We start from the raw sequence: 17,433 nt of genomic DNA on the forward strand, positions 1-17,433 counted from the left end.
TCCAGATCGAGCTGGTGCTGGGCTCCTGGAGCGGAGGAAAGAAAATGGGGGGATGCCTTTGAAACTTGGGGTGGATGATGCAGGCACCTGGGAAGTTTTTTGGGAAATAGTTTCTGGCTTCATCTAACACATCAGAACTCAAAAACAGATGCCCCGACTGTAGAATGTCTGGGAGGGTCGCCTTGTCAAAGGGAGGTGGGCCTGGGTGGGAGTGGCCACAGCATCTAGGAGGGTAGCGCCCAGGTGCACAGGGGCAGCAGGAGCAGAGGGAGCGAGGCTGAGGTATCTGAGGCGCCACCGCAGTCCTGGGCATTCTCCTGTGAACCCAGAGAGAGAAGAGAGGCAGCATTCAAGATGGGGGAGCCTCCCGGCCAGAGGCGTACTATGGGGACCTCTGGGATGAACAGGCATCCAACACCTGAGAATGAAGTTCTAGGAAGAGCCCCTTTTCAAGGGAGGGAAGTCGAGGCTGTCCATTCAACCCAAGAACTGGGCTCAAGACTTCTCTGCTCTTCCCCAACCAGGAAGGGGCATGGGGTCATCTTAGAATACCCTCAGGGAAGTCGTCAGCTCTGGAGGCATCTTTGATGGGGGACATCTGTGGCAGCCACATCCAGCAAAAATGACACCGAGCATGAAACACCCAGCTCGGGGTCTGCTCCGTGGTGGGTGCTCAAAAAATGCTGTCACTGTTGGCATTATGTGCACAGCGTCTTCTGTGTGCTCAGATCATTTGGAGCTGAGGACAGCAGCAATGAGCACAGCATGAGGAAGCTGAGTTTCAGCCACCGAGGGCCCAAGCCCTGAGAAATGTGGTTCTCTTTGTGGAAGCATCTTGGATCCTGGGGGACTCGGTATTTGAATGACACGGGTCTAAAAGGGAACGCACATGTGCAAATGCATTCCACGAGCCACACGGGCACAGCTGCCTCAGCACGTGTCCAAACACACTCAGATCTGCACAGTCAGGGAGCTGAGGACTGGGGATGAAGACCCAGCCTCGCCCTCATCCCCACCCCAGGCTCACCTCTGCGTGGAAGGCGTGGCAGGAGTCTGGTCTCCGGCGGAGCTTCTGGGAGCGCATCCTGTCACACTTGACAGACGCGTTATGTGCAGGACTCACTGTTAAGACAAATGCCTCATGATAGGAGCTTATTCTGGAGACTGGAGACTCAGTTCTGGAAGAATCTACCCCCGGTGGAGTGAGCTGCCTAGCATGTGGCCCCAGGGAGAGGAGGTGGCACCCAGGGTCTGGGAGAAGGGTTGCAGGACAAATCAGGATGCTCTGTGGGGGAGGGTGGGCACTGGTGGTGAGGGACCCTGGCCCCCTAATACATCCACCCCACCCCCACCCCAGCCCGCACATCCTAGAGGACTGGGAGGATATATTTGACTTCTGTAGCCTCCTGCAGGACAGGTGGGAAAACGCTGCAGTCGCAGGTGGAGTCCGTCACCAGGAGGAGAAGGTTACTCTTAGGAATCTGTTGCATCATGAACATTCTGCAGTAGAGACAGAGGTGAGGCCAAGAGACTTCATGGCAGGCTCAGCCTTGGGCTTCTAAGCAAGAACTTCTAGAGACTTCAGTGTGGAGTTGGGGTGGCCGGGGAAGGAGGGATGCCACAAGGCAGCCCAGAGCAGGGGCAGAGACAGAACGGTCCTGGGCAACCCACCCAGTCCTACTGGATTCATTTACCCACAAGCATTTGCAGTTGAACACAATTTTCCCAGCAGATGGGAGGTGAGGAAATCCCAACTGGGACATTTCTGACAGTGAAAGGAGTTGTTGTTAATCTATGCAGGAACATCAGGCCTAGACGGGGCGCTCCCAAGACAGTAGGGGTGTGCTGTGGCTCTCCTTGCTTCTTTGGGGGAGCCTGTCAGGGGCAGGCCAGGGGGGAGCGGTAGTGCTCACAGGTGGCCACAAGGTGGCGCAGTGTTCCTGCACACGGCCCGGGAGGCCCCTGGAGAGGGCTGGTGGAAAGTCTATTATGCAGCAGGCCTGGCGCATTACATAAATATAGCTGCCACTTACTGAGCATTTCCTGTGGGGTGGATACACGCACGCAGACACATAGGTATATATTTAACCTTTACAGAACCATTTGAGGTTGGTATTATTCCCATTTTTGTCCTTGAGAAACAGGCTAGAAGAGGTCACGCAGCTGGGAAGTGGTTGTGCCAGCGTTTTAACCCAATTCTGTCTCCTGCAAAGCTTTGCCCTCCAAGATAGCATTTATTTATCCTCACAGCAAACCTTTGCGAGCACTGCACCAAGAACAATAGTCCCAAGACAGCTGCGGGGGTGAGGTTAAAATCTTGCCCAACACTGCACACTAGTGAGAGATGGAGCCCTGGCAGATGCCAAAGGCTGAGGCCTGGGTGTCTCGGCTACATCCCTGGGCGCCCCTGGAGGATGACCAGGCTAGAGGAGGCCACTGTTCCTGGCCCAGAACTTAAGTTACTGGGCAGAAGGGCCCCCATGAGGTCAGGGGTGGGAGTTGGCAGGAGAGAACTTTCATCAGGCTCTCGCTGCTGCCGGGGGAGCTGGCTGGCTCTGGGGGTGTCTAACAAGTCGGGGTGCAGGCTGGGCCCACACAGACATCCAGAGATGCCGCCATGACCCCTTCTTCAGAGAACACCCACCAGGGTCCTTTCTCAAACCTGCCCTTGCCTTCCGAGTCACAACCATCAGTGGGGTTGAGCTGCTGCCCCAGCGGGCGAGAGCGAGGCACACACGGGAGGGGTCACGGCGAACTTTGGGAACTTTTTTGTCTGGGATCACTCTGGGATCTGGACTCGCTGACACAGGATCTGGCCTGGAGGTCACCTTTCCGTAGCTCCCCTGACAGCACACCCGCCGCCCACTGTCCGCTCACGGCGCTGCACTCTGCTCTGCCTCAGCCTGATTTCTTCAACAGGAATGTGGGGAGCAGAGACCCCTTGAGTGGGACTGTAACAGGGGGGGTCCCCAGGAAAAGGGGAGGTTCCAGATTCCCTGCCCCACCCAAAGGAGGGTGGAGCTGAGCAGGGAGGAGAAGCTGGAGGGGAGTCTGGAGGGGGAAGGAAACAAGATGGGGAGCAAGGAGGAGGCCTGGAGGAGGCATGTGGAGCAGAGACATGTGAAGAAGCTGCACTTGCTTCTTGGTCCTGGACTGGTTGAAGCGTGTGGGTGAGAGGCCCGCGGGAGGGTAACAATGGCAGCTTTTAACTTGATTTTTCTTTTTCCTCCCAGACTTGCCTGGCTGTTTCTGACCCTTTTCTATGGGGTCCCTGCCGGAACGTGCTTTAGGCTCATGGCAGGCTTTCGGGCCTTGCTCTGGGCCAACCCTGTTTGTCTGGGCATTTACCCACAAGGGGACGGGTAACTTTGGGGGCTTGATTTGGAAACTATGTTCTTTGGTTTTTCTTTGTCACATACTAACTGTATTAAAGCTCCTTTCCATCAAAGGTCTATATGTTTTGTCTTGATGCAGTGGATGGCAGAAACTGTTCAGAGCAGGGAGGTTTGGGGGTTCTGGGGTGCCCCTCTCCCGGCCCCTGTGACCTTTCACCTTGAGCCGCTCTCCCTCATTTCTCCCCACTTTGGAGATGGTTCCCAGTTGGCTCTGGATCCCTGTTGCACCCATGGAGTGGGGTGGGGCGCAGCAGACAAGCACCCTGGGGTCTTACTTGCTGCAGGCTCCACACTCGATGATCCCGTTGGTCTCCCGGATGGCCGCCTGGTGCAGGAACACGGGGTACTCCGTGTCGCAGGGCTGCAGTTGGTCTTGCTTCTTGTGCTTGTGGGCTGGGGGCACAGAGGGCAGTTGGAGGAGGCTGTGGCCCAGGGAGAGGCTTCAGCACTTGCAGGGTGCGGGTTCACCACAGGCCGCTTGCAGATGTTTCCTTGTTAGGAAGTTCTCAGGGGGGTGGGGAGGGCCTAGGGTGGGGAGGGGGCGGGACAGGATCCAGGAGTCAGGAGGATTCCAGCGGCTTTGGCCTCAGGGCCTGGGAGGTCAGGTGTGTGCCTGACAGGACTCCCCTCTCTCCCCCCCATTATAAGCTGTGTAAGCTATAAATGCACCTTCTCAGCACTGATAGCTCCCCCAACCTGTGAGGGAGGGGAACGCAGCCTCCCAGGGGTGGTTTGCAGGGACTTTAGTCCCTTATTCCTCTCAAGTGGCCTAAAGTGCTCGGCAGGGCGGCTCCTCAAGGGCTGGAGGGGGTTGCAGTGCCGGAGGGCAGGGCGGGCTCCTCAGTGACCCTGAGGCGTGAGCCACTCAGAGACCGGTGAGGAATGGGAAGAGCAGGCCTCAGCAAAGGCGCAGTAGAGGCTCCAGATCTGCTCTGGAGGATGCAGGCTCTCTTCACAGTAGAGGGCAGCCTGAAGGACTCTGCTCGCAGGTGGAGGACATTGTTCATTTTGTCCAAACCAGCAGTGCCATTTTGTAAAGACAGCTCTGCTTCTTCAGGGAACTTTCCGTGCCATTCCTTTTGATTGGGGGTGGGGACAGCAATCCCTCATTTTATAGACCATGTTCACAGGGTTACAGGGATCAGTACAAGAGCTCCCGGTCTCCTTAATTCCCAGGCCCAGAAACTTCCCACTAGCCTTGAAAGCAACAGGGAGGACAGTCTACAGGCCAAAACCTCCTGAGAGGAAGACCCACGGTGTCCAGTCGGGGTCTGCCCACACAGGTTTCACCTGTGGTCAAGCTGAACTTCAAGGGCTACTGGGGGGCAGCTCTGCCCTCTGAGCCCTTCAGAACCTGGCTGAAGCCTGGGCTGAACTGGTGGTCCTCCCAGGGCCCAGTTATACCAGCCTGGTGCCAGCAGGGCCTGGTCTAGGTCTGACCTGTCGCCTGAGTCACTTTGTGTGGGCAGGTCCTCTAGGGGACAAGCACATATCAACGCCAATTGTGGAACCGAATTCTTACGCGCTTGACCATTGTTTTGCCATTTTGTGTGTATAACCGCCATTTTAGAATTTTGGGTTTAAGTTTCGTTTTCCTGGAAGATGATTCCTGGAAAATGATGCAACACTCCTAAAATGTGTCTCATGCTCTATTGACTGAGATAGCCGGGCACTCAATATCAAAGGTCTCAGACCATTCTGGTATCCGCTGATAAAAAAGCAGCCAATTAAGGAAACCGTGGCATCCCCAAACCATCCGTTTGAATTTTGAGTTGCGCCCATGCCAGAAATGCCTTTTAGTAGCCAATGAGTAATTGCCAACTTGTTTTGAAATTTAAGCCTGCTTGTAACCCTATAAATACCTTCCCGTTTCCCCAGTTTGGGACTCTCGCCATCCACCGCTGCGTCAGTGAGTGTGGTGAGTCCAGACTCGGGTCTGTATTAAACTCCCTTTTGTGCTTGCATCAGCTGTCCTTGATTTCTTGGGGGCTGCGTTAGTCGTTTGTGGGCACGACACCAATGACACGGGGTTGAGTGGCACCCTGTGGTCACGCTGCTGGGCCTGCGCTCAGTCCAGCTCTCACCAAGGACAGGGTGGGTGACCAGCAGGACCAGGCCTGCCGGGTGGGGATGGAGGAATGGTCCTGTGAAGACTGAGGGGTCTGATTTCCACAGGGCGTCCATGAGCACGGCAAGGACTGGCCACGTGAGCCGCGGTCAGAGGGAGGGCCCTGTGGGCCTGAGGCAGGAGGGAGGAAACACTAGCAGAGAGAGGACAGGTGGAAATTATTTTTCATCAGAACCCAAACTCTAAGCAAACAATGGGACAAGAAGTCTAGCCCAGGAGGTGGAGAAATTCTAGAAGCCTGCAGAAAGGGCTCTTAACATGGAGGAGTAGAGCAAAACCTGCCAAAGTGAGTCAGCCTGGGCTGGCAGGGGTGTGGAAGAGAAAGATTTTCCTCTTCATTTGAAGATCAGTGCCTCGCTCTCCCGGGGCTTTGGGCCAGCGTCACGGCGGGCTGAGAGTGAGGACTTTGCTTTGGGGCCGGGCCTTTGGGGGACACTGTCCTCAGAGCCAAGGTCACGGGAGGCGTATTGTCCTGGGTGCATCCCCGGCACCAGACCGGGGCCACCGCCTGCAACCCCTCCTCCGAGCTGGAGGTACCACCATTCCCTGCCCCACGGGGTGCCCTGGTGGCCACGCACCTGCACGTGCTCACAGCCCTGCACCGAACTGGCCTTTCCTCTGGGAATCATAAACGTTCTCACCTAAGACATGGCTGGAGTAGTTTATTTTCTCGGGAGGCAGGACGGTAGTTGTGTGGGTGAGTCTGGGCTACCTCCGTCCCCTGAGGGATGTGCTTCCCACGGGGAGGCCCGTGATCAGGGGTGTCCCAGGATGAAGAGAGCTCAGCCCTTCTTGGGGACCTGTGACCTCCCAACGCACCACCCCAGCACCCAGGCCCCTCCGCTGATGCCACTCACAGTGATGGAAGACAGCTTTGGCTGCCGAGGCCGCGGGGCCCCGGGCAGGGTTATGATGTCACACAGGTCAGGGTGTCCCAGGGCGGTGATGCCACATGAGATGAATGACGTCACACAGAGCAGTGGTGACCGGAGATGGTGTGATGTCACAGAGCAGCGAGGAGAGGCGGGAGGAAGAGGAAGGTGAGGAGAGGAAACCCAGCAGGATGAGATATGAGCGATGACGTCTACAGAGCCTGCACCCCCCTTTGTCAGCCCCCCAGAGGACAGGTTTCCAGCGAGCTCTTGGCCTCACACGGCGGGTACTCACCGTCTGCCCCGCCGCCTCCATGCCAGGACCCCCAGCAGCTCCACTCCAGCAGGAACCTGCCAGACACAGACCTAATCTCCCAGACGTGCCTGCCCTCCCTGCTGGGCCCCTGAGTAGGAGGGGGGCCACCCCTCACCCTCCCCAGCAGAGGCAGTGCCCCACAGCTGAGTGATTGGGAAACCCCTATTGTGGGACAGACGCTGGGCTTAGACCACGCCCTTGGGAGCAGCTGTGCCCCGTGGCCCCCTGGTGCAGCTCTGAGGCTACTGGATGTGCAGGGAGGTCCCCACAACTGCCCCACCGCACCCCCCTCTGCAGCAGCACGCAGGGTGGCAGCACCAAGCTGGGTGACCAGTCCCGGGGGCTTGCTCTCCTCCTCCGGTGGGCAGACCTGCTCGCAGGCTCCCTCTGAGGCCCACCTGCCCGAAGTGCCCGGCCTGCCCCAGCTCCCAGCCCCAGCCCACACTCACAGCAAGAGCTCGGTCCCCAGCCACCTGGCCGCAGTCACGAGGGCAGAGAGCGGCTGGGAAGCAGAGGGGCTCAGGTCAGCCCCGGGGTGGGGGGGGGGTGCTTCCAGAGCGGGCAGGCGCTCCCCAGAGCCGAGTGATCTGGGAGACCCTCTCGCAGACCCTGGACTTAGACCACGCCCTTCAAGGGGCTGGGGGGTGAGGTTCCAATCCTGAGGAGCGGCTGGGTGACATTCTGGGGCTCCCGATCATGTGTGTGCGGGCACAGGAGGTAGGTTAGGAACAGAGCAAGAAAGGGCCAAGCCCACCTCCCCCGCCAGAGGCCCCCGTTACTGCATGGGTTTCCAGAACAATTTCCCGGAAGCCAAAGAGGAGACCCACAGGCCTGGGGCAGGAGCAGAGGGGGTGGGGGCAGAGCAGGGAGCAGGGCAGAGGTTTCCTGTCCCGTCCAGCACAGCCCCAGGGGACCTTATTTTAGGACAGCAGAGGGGCTTGCTGTCCGGGGAGGGAAAGGGCTAGGGCCATACTCACGCTGCCCAGGGGCCGCGCGGCGCTGGGGTGGGGGTCCGCGGGCTCGCACATGGCCTGGTGGTCATACATGGTCACCCTGAAAGCCAGGAGCAGGCGAGGGCAGTCCAGACCGCTCCCCCCAGCCCCACCCCGGAGGTGTGGAGTCAGGACTGGCAGGGGGAGGTGGCAGGGCGGAGGTGACGTTTCTGCCCCTTGCTTCTAAGAAAATGAGTAACAAACTGGGTTTTCCCCTCTAAGGGGTCCTCCCATGCCTTCCCTGCTGGGCCCCTGAGTAGGAGGGGGGCCACCCCCCACCCTCCCCAACAGAGGCAGGGCCCCACAGCTGAGTGATTGGGTGAGTCTGGGCTACCTCCGTCCCCTGAGGGATGTGCTTCCCCCTGGGAGGCCTGTGATCAGGGGTGTCCCGGGATGAAGAGAGCTCAGCCCTTCTTGGGGACCTGTGACCTCCCAACACAACACCCCAGACACAATAGGGGTGGGACACAATAGGGGTTTGAAGGCCCTCCCCACCTCACATTAAGTCCCCGGATTCAAAAATGTTGCTTGGGGAACTCCCCAAGCAACTCCTACTGCATGTGGGTCTTCATGGAGGCATCATGGACAGATAACATCGTATTCATTTCAGGTGCACAACAGGATGAAACACATCTGTCCACTGAAATGATGCCAATAAATCTAGAAGACGGATCTCTTACTTCTTTTTCTCTTGTGATGAGACTTCTTAAGATTTTAACTTTTACGTATGCCTTAGAGTATTATTAATTATTAATTAGTAATATTAATTATTAATTAGTTATACCACAGTCTCCACGTGGTATATTTCCATAACATATATTTTATAACTGGGAGTTTGTGCCTTTTGACCCCCCTCCCCTATTGCCCACCCCTCTGGCACCCTCACAGTGCATTTTTTAGGACAGGGTCCCCAGATCTGGGCTATTTAGCATCAGATCTTGCCCCTTATGTGACTATTCAGACGGGGAGACACAAGTTCCACTTACTGGCTGAACACCCCCATCCTGAGCAGCTGGGTCACGAGGGCACCGTCCACCTCCCCCAGAAATCTTCCCATCTGTGAGGCAGGAGCAGGAGGGGAGAAGGGGGTAGAGAGAGAACCAGCAGGATGCAGACTCCCATGTCTCCACCTAAACCCTGGCTCACTTCTGAGCGCTGGTGGGGTTTCCCCACAGAGACCTTTGAACATAATCAAAACCGCATCCCTCCACCCCACCCCTCCCCTCAGCCTGCTCCTATGCTTTATTCTCCCTCTCTCACTGCTTTTGTTTCTTAAAAAGATTGATTTATTTATGCATACAAGAACTGGGGTACAGGCCAGAGGTGTGGGTGGGGGGAGAGGATCCACCAGAGACAGAGTGGGGAGCAGAACAGGCAGACTGGCCGAAGTACACTGCTGAGGGGAGCAGCGGGCGAGTCAGGAGAGGTCTGCCTCGCCATGTGGGTAGCTCCCAGGCCAAGGATTGAACTACTGCTGCAGTGGCTGTGGACAGCTTCATAGATTCATATCCCCTCGCGCCACCAGGGAGGCCCCTCTCGCAGTGCTTTTTAAGCTCTAATTTACAATCTAATAGTTGGCTATGAAGTCAATCTAGGGAGTACAATCAGATTTTTTGGTAATGGTATGGGGTTCCTTTGACTGACGTCGTGTGAATTGCTTGTAGTACAGTTAAGGTTTTCTGAAACTTGGCTTGGGGGGGGTGTGTCTGATTGTAAATTGTATTTTTTTTTTTTTCTGTGGGTTTTGGTCAAAAGTGTTCAAAGCGATGTTCTTACACTGGCATCCTCAACATCCTGCCAGGCAAGATGGCTCGAGAACTCTGGGGTCACCTTCCTCACCCCTCCCTCCATCCACTCCCCATCTTGGCAGACATCATCATGCCCCTTTCTAACTCCATGGACAGACTCTCAACCTACACCTGTGTGCTGCCAGCAGCCCAGCCGCCCTCTTAACCGAGGGAGTGAATGTTCTCCCCGCTCCCTGAAGAAAGAAAACGAGGCTCCTGATGAGGCTGACCAAATTCCCACAAGCCCATCTCATTCTCTTTTCTATTTCTTGGCTTATTCACCCACCCCACTGATGTGCAGACTCTTGGTTCTGAGAAGGCAGGAACCTGAGAGTAAAACAAGCATACCAGGATACTGGGGAAATGTGCCCTTCTCTGATTTTCTAGGATATGTCACCCTGGCAGAGAATATCCATGCTCCCCTTCTTCATGAGCACCCTAACTTTAATTATGGTGGCAACGTGCTCAGCTGAAAGACTACATGTCCCAGACATCTCTGCAGCTGGGGTTGGCCAATGAGATGTGAGCACGGTCAGAGGGTGGAACTTTCTGGAATCTTTTTAAAGATTCCCACAGTTAAAGAGCCCCACAGTAGGGGCCACTTGTTCTTGGCTGCTGCCATCCACCTGTCTCCCTTTGTCTGGAAAGTGGACAAGAAGGCAGGTGCTCCTGCAGCCATGTTGTGATCTGGAGGCTGTGGCCACCTGGCGGCCAGACCATACCAGGCAGGGGCTGCCTTCATCCATCCTTTTATGTGAAAGAATAAACCGTTAATTTGTTAAGTGGGGACCCTGTTCCTGACAGCAGAACAAAATTTCTGGCTGGTGTCATTTTATCTGAACTTTGTCAAAGTGAATCAGGGTCGCAAGCAGGTAAATTGATTGAGTTCCTGACCCTGCAAGGCAAGGTCGAGCACTCAGCCCTGAGAGTCTGTGGGTTGGGGACCCCAGAGTGAAGGAGGGGTGGCACCAGAGCTCCGGGCAGGCCTGTTTGCAGCCACGATGCTGTGAAGGGCTCCGGGAGCTTGGGGCCTCTGTGCCCGGGGTTCCACCTTCCCATCTAGGTTTGCTCACCCCACAGCATTGGGGTAAACCTCAGATAAGCAATGGAACAGTCCAGGGCTGCCTGAGCTTCCAGCCTGTAGCAGTTTCTTATTCTCTAAAAGCAGGACAACGGCCTCTTCAGGGCTGTGAGGAGGAAAGGAGCTTCCAGAGGGAAATCCCTCTGCGTGGCTCCTGGTGGGGACCCATCCTTTCATTCTCTTCAAGCTGTGGCTTCGCTGGGCTCCCCTGAACCACCCAGTCTCTTGACAAGTGCCTTTGGCCCAATGATAGGGCTGGCAAGTAAGTGAAGCAGGTGCCAGCAGCACACTCCTGCGGGAGCTGCCTGGAGACCCCTGGACCTGCAGAGCCAGGGGCCTCCCCTGCAGAGCCACGTCTCAGTGCTCAGGAGACTGGCTGAATTTCGCTTGGGGCACCCAGCCTGAGCTGCTGCCAGGGGAGGGGGCGCTGGGCCCATGCTGAGACAGGTGGAGGGGAGGGGGCTTGGAGGGGCAAGGCCAGGAGCACCTGACTGGCAGGGACCCTGGAGCTTCCTCCCACATTAGCATAGCACCAGGATTACCAGAAGGCAGCCTGATGTGCCCAATCAGCAGGGGGACAGCAGAGGAGAGGTGGGAACCGGGGAAACCAAGCGAGACCCCTTGTGGGTGGAAAAACACCGCCTTGGCCTGAGGCCCTCGCCTGCCAGGGCGCTTTGGGCTGGGGCAGGGAGGTCGGTCGGTGCTGTGCCCTCTGTGAGATTCAAGTCCTCGGGGAAAGGTGCCACTGCCGAGCAACTGATTTTCTAGGCCCCACTGCCCCTGTGAGGTCCATTTTGAAGCGCCCATGTGTGGGTGGTACCCACAGGCAATGACAGCCCTCAGAGTCCCCGGATCCAGGGTGACAGATCCACTGTAAACATCATGAAGATCCATCGAGCTGTTGTCATTCGTGCTGGGGCCCAGCTGTCTGCTTCTCTTTCTGGGCCCCAAATAGAGGGCTGTAATCCTGTCATTTGCAGTTCTTTATTATAAGAATGAGGCCTGGGCTGGAAGAAGGGCCCAGTGGGCCAAATGTCTAATCAGCAGCCTGGAACACCACCAGGCCCCGGAAGAGCCAAGCAGCCCCACCCCCGGGGAGGCTGCAGATGGTGCCGGGGCTTCTGTAGCACTTTGCTGGGTAGGAGGAAGGGCTGGAGGGAGTTGGTCTGGGAAGAGTCTGCCTGGAACAGTGACAGGCTGACACCTGGAGGGAACTGCACTGGGACAAAGAGTGGTCTGAAGCTCGGGGCACAGCAGCCAGTGGGGAGTGCAACCAGATAACAGGCGTGCAGCAAGGCCTGCGGTCCTCAGACGTCAGCGTTACTGAGGTTTCAGACAGTACGGGGTGGGGGGGGGGCGGGGTGAGGGGCCCCACTTCAGAGCGCCTCATCCCCTCATTATGGGGTGGGATCCAAGAACTTCATTTCTACTCACAGAAGAGGAATTGAGACAGTGCTTGTCTTTTTACCACTGGCTTATTTCACTTGGCATAATATCCTTGATGTTTATCCACATGGAAGCCGAGAGTGGGTTCTCCTTGCAAGGTTGAATATCCCGTTGTGTTTACAGACCACAGCCTGCTCCTCCGTTGATATATCAATGACCGCTTGGGCTTCCCACATTGACCTTACTGGGAATAAGTAACTATGACTTCCAGACCTGGCTTTCCATTCCCTTGGGTATTTACCCAGAAGTGGGACTCCTGCCGAGTATGGTAATTCTCTCTGTAACATTTTAAGGAGCCGCCATATTGTTTTTTTTCCTTAAAGCAGAAATGGGAGGACAGACAGCCGAGCGAGCGTCAGCATCTGGCTTCCCCCCAACTCTGCCTCCCCCTGACTCTCCAGACTGGCCCCACCTCATCTAGGCCTCACTTCTAGGACTGTTCAATTCTCCACACAGCAAGCATCTGCCAGGATCGGGCATAATGCCAGGTGCCGCTTGGACCACTGTAGTTTCTGGCAAGAGTCTTACTCCCTATGGCCTCTGAGAGCCTGACACAACTCAGATCTCAGGGTCAGAGTTGTGTAGAGTGGGGAAAGAGGACCCGGACACCTGGAGATGCTGTTGCACCCACAGCTTAGACACTAAGAGCCTAGGGCCTCACTGAGGGGTTAGGATTCTTAGGCCTTGACCTTCAGGGTCGTAGAGGTATCAGTCCTAACCACACAAGACTCAGTTAAGTGCAACAGTGGATGAACTCTGCTGTGAGTAGCAATGCTGTGACCTTGGGTAGGGGCTCAGGCAGGAAGCTGACACCCCTGGATCAGGACCGGCAGTTTGCACACCTTCCAGAGTGGGGTCTCCTGGGGTCACCCACTCTGCCCTACAACTTCTCCATGCCCATCAAAACCAATGCTCTCCCAGCTTGGTTTCCTTCAACAGCAGACTTTTTTGACTCCCCCCAACCCCCCATATTGCTCTTCACTTGTCTTTCTAGACTGAGGGTCTGACCTTTTGGCAGCTGTGAGATTCAGGTTAGAATCTAATCTTGCAGAACCTCAGTATTTTCCCTGTCATGAAAGGAGGCTGAGAGCATCACCATGGAGGAGGGGAAGCCCCAGCCTTGCAGGCCTCGCTGTGGGGGGTGAGGAGGCAGGCCTGGACTGTGTGAGGGGTGAGGGTGACAAGCACAGTGGGAGCTTGGGGCTCTGGAGTTTCCTCTAGAAGTTCCCAACCCTGTTCCAAAGATTAATTTCCGTTTATTTGCATCCTGCTTCATTTTGCAGGATTGGGGATGACTTATTTTTTTCTTTTTACCTTTTGATCTCCTTCACCCATTTCTTGCCTCTACTCCGCCCCCTCACTTAGCAACCACCAATCTGTATTCTGTATCTACGAACCTGTGTCTTTTTTAGATTCCACATATAAGAGAGATAATGTAGTATTCCCCTTTCTCTGTCTAAAGAAATACACTCACCATAAAGCCCTTGAGGTTCAACCCTGCTGCAAAAGCAAGATTTCCTTCTTTTTTAAATGGTGGAATAATATTCCCTGTATGCACGCAGGCTGCATTTTCTCTATCCATTTATCTATTCATGGACATTTAGATGGTTTCCATGCCTTGGCTATTGTGAACTATGCTGCCATAAATATGCATATGTCATTTTGAGTTAGTGCTTTCATTTTCTTTGGATAAATACCCAGAAGTGGAATTGGCGGATCATATGGTAGTTCTATTTTTAATTTCTTGAGGAACTTCCATCTTGTTATCTATACTGGCTACTAATTTACATTCCCACCAACAGTGCCCAAGAGTTTCCTTCCTCCACATCCTCCGTGCACTTGTTATTTCTAGTCTTTTTGTTGATTACCATCCCAACAGGTGCGGGTGATCTTTCTCTGTGGGTTTGATTTGCATTTCTCTGATGATCAGTGATGCAGAGCACCTTTTCATGTACCTGTTGCCCATCTGCATGTCTTTGTAACAATACCTATTCAGATCTTCTGCCTATGTTTTATGGCATGGCTATTAAAACGACATCCAATGTAAGAAGATCATAAATAGGTGGTTGCCAAAGTTTGGAGAGGAAAAATGGTCAGTCATTTTCCTGTAGGCCTAGAGTTTCCATTTTGTGACATGAAAAGGCCTGCATGGTGGTGACGATTGTATAACTGCGTGAATGTAGTTAATTCCACCGAACTGTATATTTAAAAATGGTTAAGGGAATAAATTTTAGTCTTGTATATTTTAGTATAACAAAAAAAAAAATCTTTTTTTTTAGACCCCAGAGAGCTCTCTTGTCCCTCCTACGAGGTGAGGACACAGTGCAAAGACAGCTTCCTATGAACCAGGGAGTTTACTCTCACCGGACACTGAACTGCCAGCACCCTGACCTTGGACGGCCAGGCCTCCAGAACTGAGAAATAAATGTTTATGATCTGTGTGCCACAAAAGAAAAACAAAAGATAATACTTTAGGGGTAAATAAGCTATGTAAACAAATACCTTGTAAAACACCAACCTCTGAATATATTTGCTATGTCGTATTATCCAAAGCTGTACCCAATAATCCCTCAACTGTGAATACATGGACAAGTGTGGTCTGGGTAGAACCGATGAAAGTCACCCAGTGGATTATGCAGAGGGCCCCTCTGGGGGGCTGTCTGTCAGTCTGTCAGTCAGAGGCCTCTGCCCTCTCCTGAAATGGGCTCCCCTCCTTGCGAGGTTGTCCTGGCTGCATCTTGAGCAGAGTCAGTAAAAGGAGGCCCACGAGCTGGATCCCTCTCGTGTCTACTCATGCCAGCCCTGGAGCTAAGAATGTTTTTCTATTTTCCAATGATTGGGAAAAAAATCAGGATGAATAAAATTTTATGACACATGAAAATATATGAAATTCAAATTTCAGTGTCTGCATTAAGTTGTAGCAGAACAAAGCCACGCTCATCTGGTTGAATGTGCTCCTTCCCCAAATCCACACGCTGAAACCTAGCCCCCAAGCTGATGGCAGAAGCCTGAACCTTTGGGAGATGATTAGGCCACGAGGGCACAGCTCTTACGAATGAGGTTAATACCGTGATAAGTCTCCAGAGGCACCCCCATCCCTCTGCCAGGTGAGGGTACGATGAGGAACAGGGCCCTCACCTGACCGTGCTGGAATCCCATCTGATCTCCATGTTTATAGCCTCCGGTGTGTGGTTTTGATGGAGCAGCTTGAGTGAACTTTGAGGGCAGAGGGGGTGAGGTGCTGGGCAATAGGAGGAGCTGGGGACTCTGACTGCCAGCCATATCTACACCAAAGAGGTGGCCCCTCAAGAGTTAGGTCAGCCAGGGGCACAGTCACACACGGGCCTGACATGCAGCCTGGCTGAGCCTCCCCTGCTGCACAGACCCTCGCCCTCCCACTACGGGATACACAGGTCGTGACAGAAGGAAGGAGTGTTTTCTTTGCCCATCTGACTTTCGTCATCTCGTTATACTGGCCTTGGGTCCAGAGTGTCTCCATTTTCCTCAGGCCTCTTACTCCATGGGCTCTAAGCCACAGTGATTTTCCTGGCAGCGGCTGTTCCTCTGACTGATGTGTCTGCTTGATGACTTGACCTTTTGCTAACTCCACGACCCCCAGAACTTACCTCCTGCGGCCTCTCCGAGATCAGAATGAACCCATTGTGGTCGATGACAAAGCAGGCCAGGTCCTGGGGGGCGCCCAGAGTGGAGGTCAGGCCAGGCCCAGCTGCTGGCCCCACCACTCCCCAGGGTCTGCAAAGGCCGCCCACTACCCCAGTGTCAGGGACGAGGGCCCCTCTGCGGGGCGCGGCATGGCAGGAGGGCCCACAGGAGAAGGGGGAACCTGGATCATTGAGGGGACGTAGTTTTGGGGCCACATTTCTCATTTCTGCCCTCTCCACACAGGGAAGAACTTACGCCATCCTGGCAGCTGGCTGGGCATGGCCCCCCGGAAGTGCTGCACTGGAGGGAAGAGGAGACTCGTAAGATGTGGATGCTCGTGTGGCTGCGTGTGTGCAGTGTGGTGTAGATGTGGGTGCGTGCATGTGCTGTGTATGTGTGGTGTGCATGTGTGGTACACTGGTGTGTCTGAGTGTGTGTGTTCATGTGTGGGGAGCGGCGGAAGTGTGTTCACAGCATACTGGTGCTGTGTGTGCACGTGTGTGCTGTATTTGGTGTTCGTGTGGACAGAAGGATGTGTACATGGTGTGCGCCTTGTCTGGGCAGGGTATTTGTCTGTCGGGGGCGTGTTATGGGGTCAGGGCACAGAGAAGCCGGGGCCTTGCTGGCTGGCAGCATCCCAAGCATCCACAGTTGGTCTCCTCTGAGGGAGCCAGGCCTGCAGCCCTGGTCAGGGAGGTCAGCTGCTCGCTGGAAGCCTCATGAGTGACTTATGGGGCCTCTCGGAGGCTCCTGTTGTTTTTCATCCTTCATGAGGTGGTGGGTGACCCCGGCTGGACTGGGCCTCCCTCCCGCTTCATTTACAAGAGCGCTAAACTGGCTCAAGGTAAGGACACAGCAGAACACGAACGGCAGCTTCGTGCTGTGGTGGCAGATTTGGGACCAGAGGACACTGTGAGCAATGATGGGGAGAGGGAGGAGGCTGGAAGAGCCCAGTCTGCTGGCTCGGGGTGGGGGGGAGGGGGGGAGGTAGGAAGGGAGCAGCTGGGTGGGCAGGAGGCCTGTGAGCAAGGTAGAGGGTTTCTGCATGACAATGGGCAAGGCTTGGATCTTGGCCAGAGTCCCCCAGGCAAGCATTCTCTTTACTCTGCCCTGAGGGGGACTGTGCAGCTGGCTTTGGGGTGCAGAGATGGAATGAGATGAGGTCAGGATCTGAGGAGCATGCTGTGCCCTTCGCAGGGGATGAAGTGGGCTGGGACCAGAGGTGGAGGTCACCAGTGGAGGGACGGGGGAATCCAAGAAAGGGGGGCAGGGAAAGTATCCAGGAGAGCAGACTGAGGGGTAGGAAGTGCGGAGAGAGGCAGGAGTGCTCCTGGGCCAAGTGGGCCTGAGCGCCAGCCCCTCCCCCTATGGCCCCTCCTCCCATTGGCGAGTCCTCTGGCCCTGACCAGGCAGACACCATCACACCCACCTGCTGTGTCACTGCCCAGAACGTGTGTCTCAGGAACTCCAGTCTCATGTGGACGCCCACCGCTGCAAGGAAGCAGGGAGAGGGAGGGTAGGACCAAGTGTGTGTTTTGGGGGAGGGGGGTGGGGGGCGGGAAGAGATGGTGAGAGAAAAAAATAGATTCAAGTTAAAGAAAGAAGGCGCATCCATCAGCAGGCACGGGGGTGGGGGCAGTTAGCAGTGGGCACCACGGGGATGGGAGAGCCGAGGCAGGAGCAGGCGCAGCATGTGAACCAGGGAGCAGAGGACAGGGGAGAAGAGAGAGCAGTGGCTTCCAGCATCCCCCAG

At 55.2% G+C, this 17,433-nt stretch overlaps 1 protein-coding gene across 1 annotated transcript in view; it reads right to left on the reverse strand.

The window, feature by feature from the left end:
- Positions 1-224: 224 nt before the first annotated feature.
- The window catches only part of CACNA2D4 (calcium voltage-gated channel auxiliary subunit alpha2delta 4), a gene marked incomplete at both ends in the record, with an annotated part of 85,018 nt that continues 67,809 nt past the window's right edge, over positions 225-17,433 (reverse strand). Inside the window, 12 exons of the mRNA XM_084256112.1 lie at positions 225-317; positions 1,028-1,122; positions 1,388-1,500; positions 3,671-3,788; positions 6,381-6,401; positions 6,691-6,746; positions 7,161-7,213; positions 7,689-7,764; positions 8,690-8,760; positions 15,644-15,706; positions 15,936-15,980; positions 17,110-17,171. Of these exons, the coding sequence (XP_084112238.1) occupies positions 225-317; positions 1,028-1,122; positions 1,388-1,500; positions 3,671-3,788; positions 6,381-6,401; positions 6,691-6,746; positions 7,161-7,213; positions 7,689-7,764; positions 8,690-8,760; positions 15,644-15,706; positions 15,936-15,980; positions 17,110-17,171 (866 nt within the window). The remainder of the gene's footprint in view (positions 318-1,027; positions 1,123-1,387; positions 1,501-3,670; positions 3,789-6,380; positions 6,402-6,690; positions 6,747-7,160; positions 7,214-7,688; positions 7,765-8,689; positions 8,761-15,643; positions 15,707-15,935; positions 15,981-17,109; positions 17,172-17,433) is intronic.

This window comes from Talpa europaea, assembly GCF_964194135.1.
Source record: "Talpa europaea genome assembly, chromosome: 15".
NCBI lineage: Eukaryota > Metazoa > Chordata > Mammalia > Eulipotyphla > Talpidae > Talpa > Talpa europaea.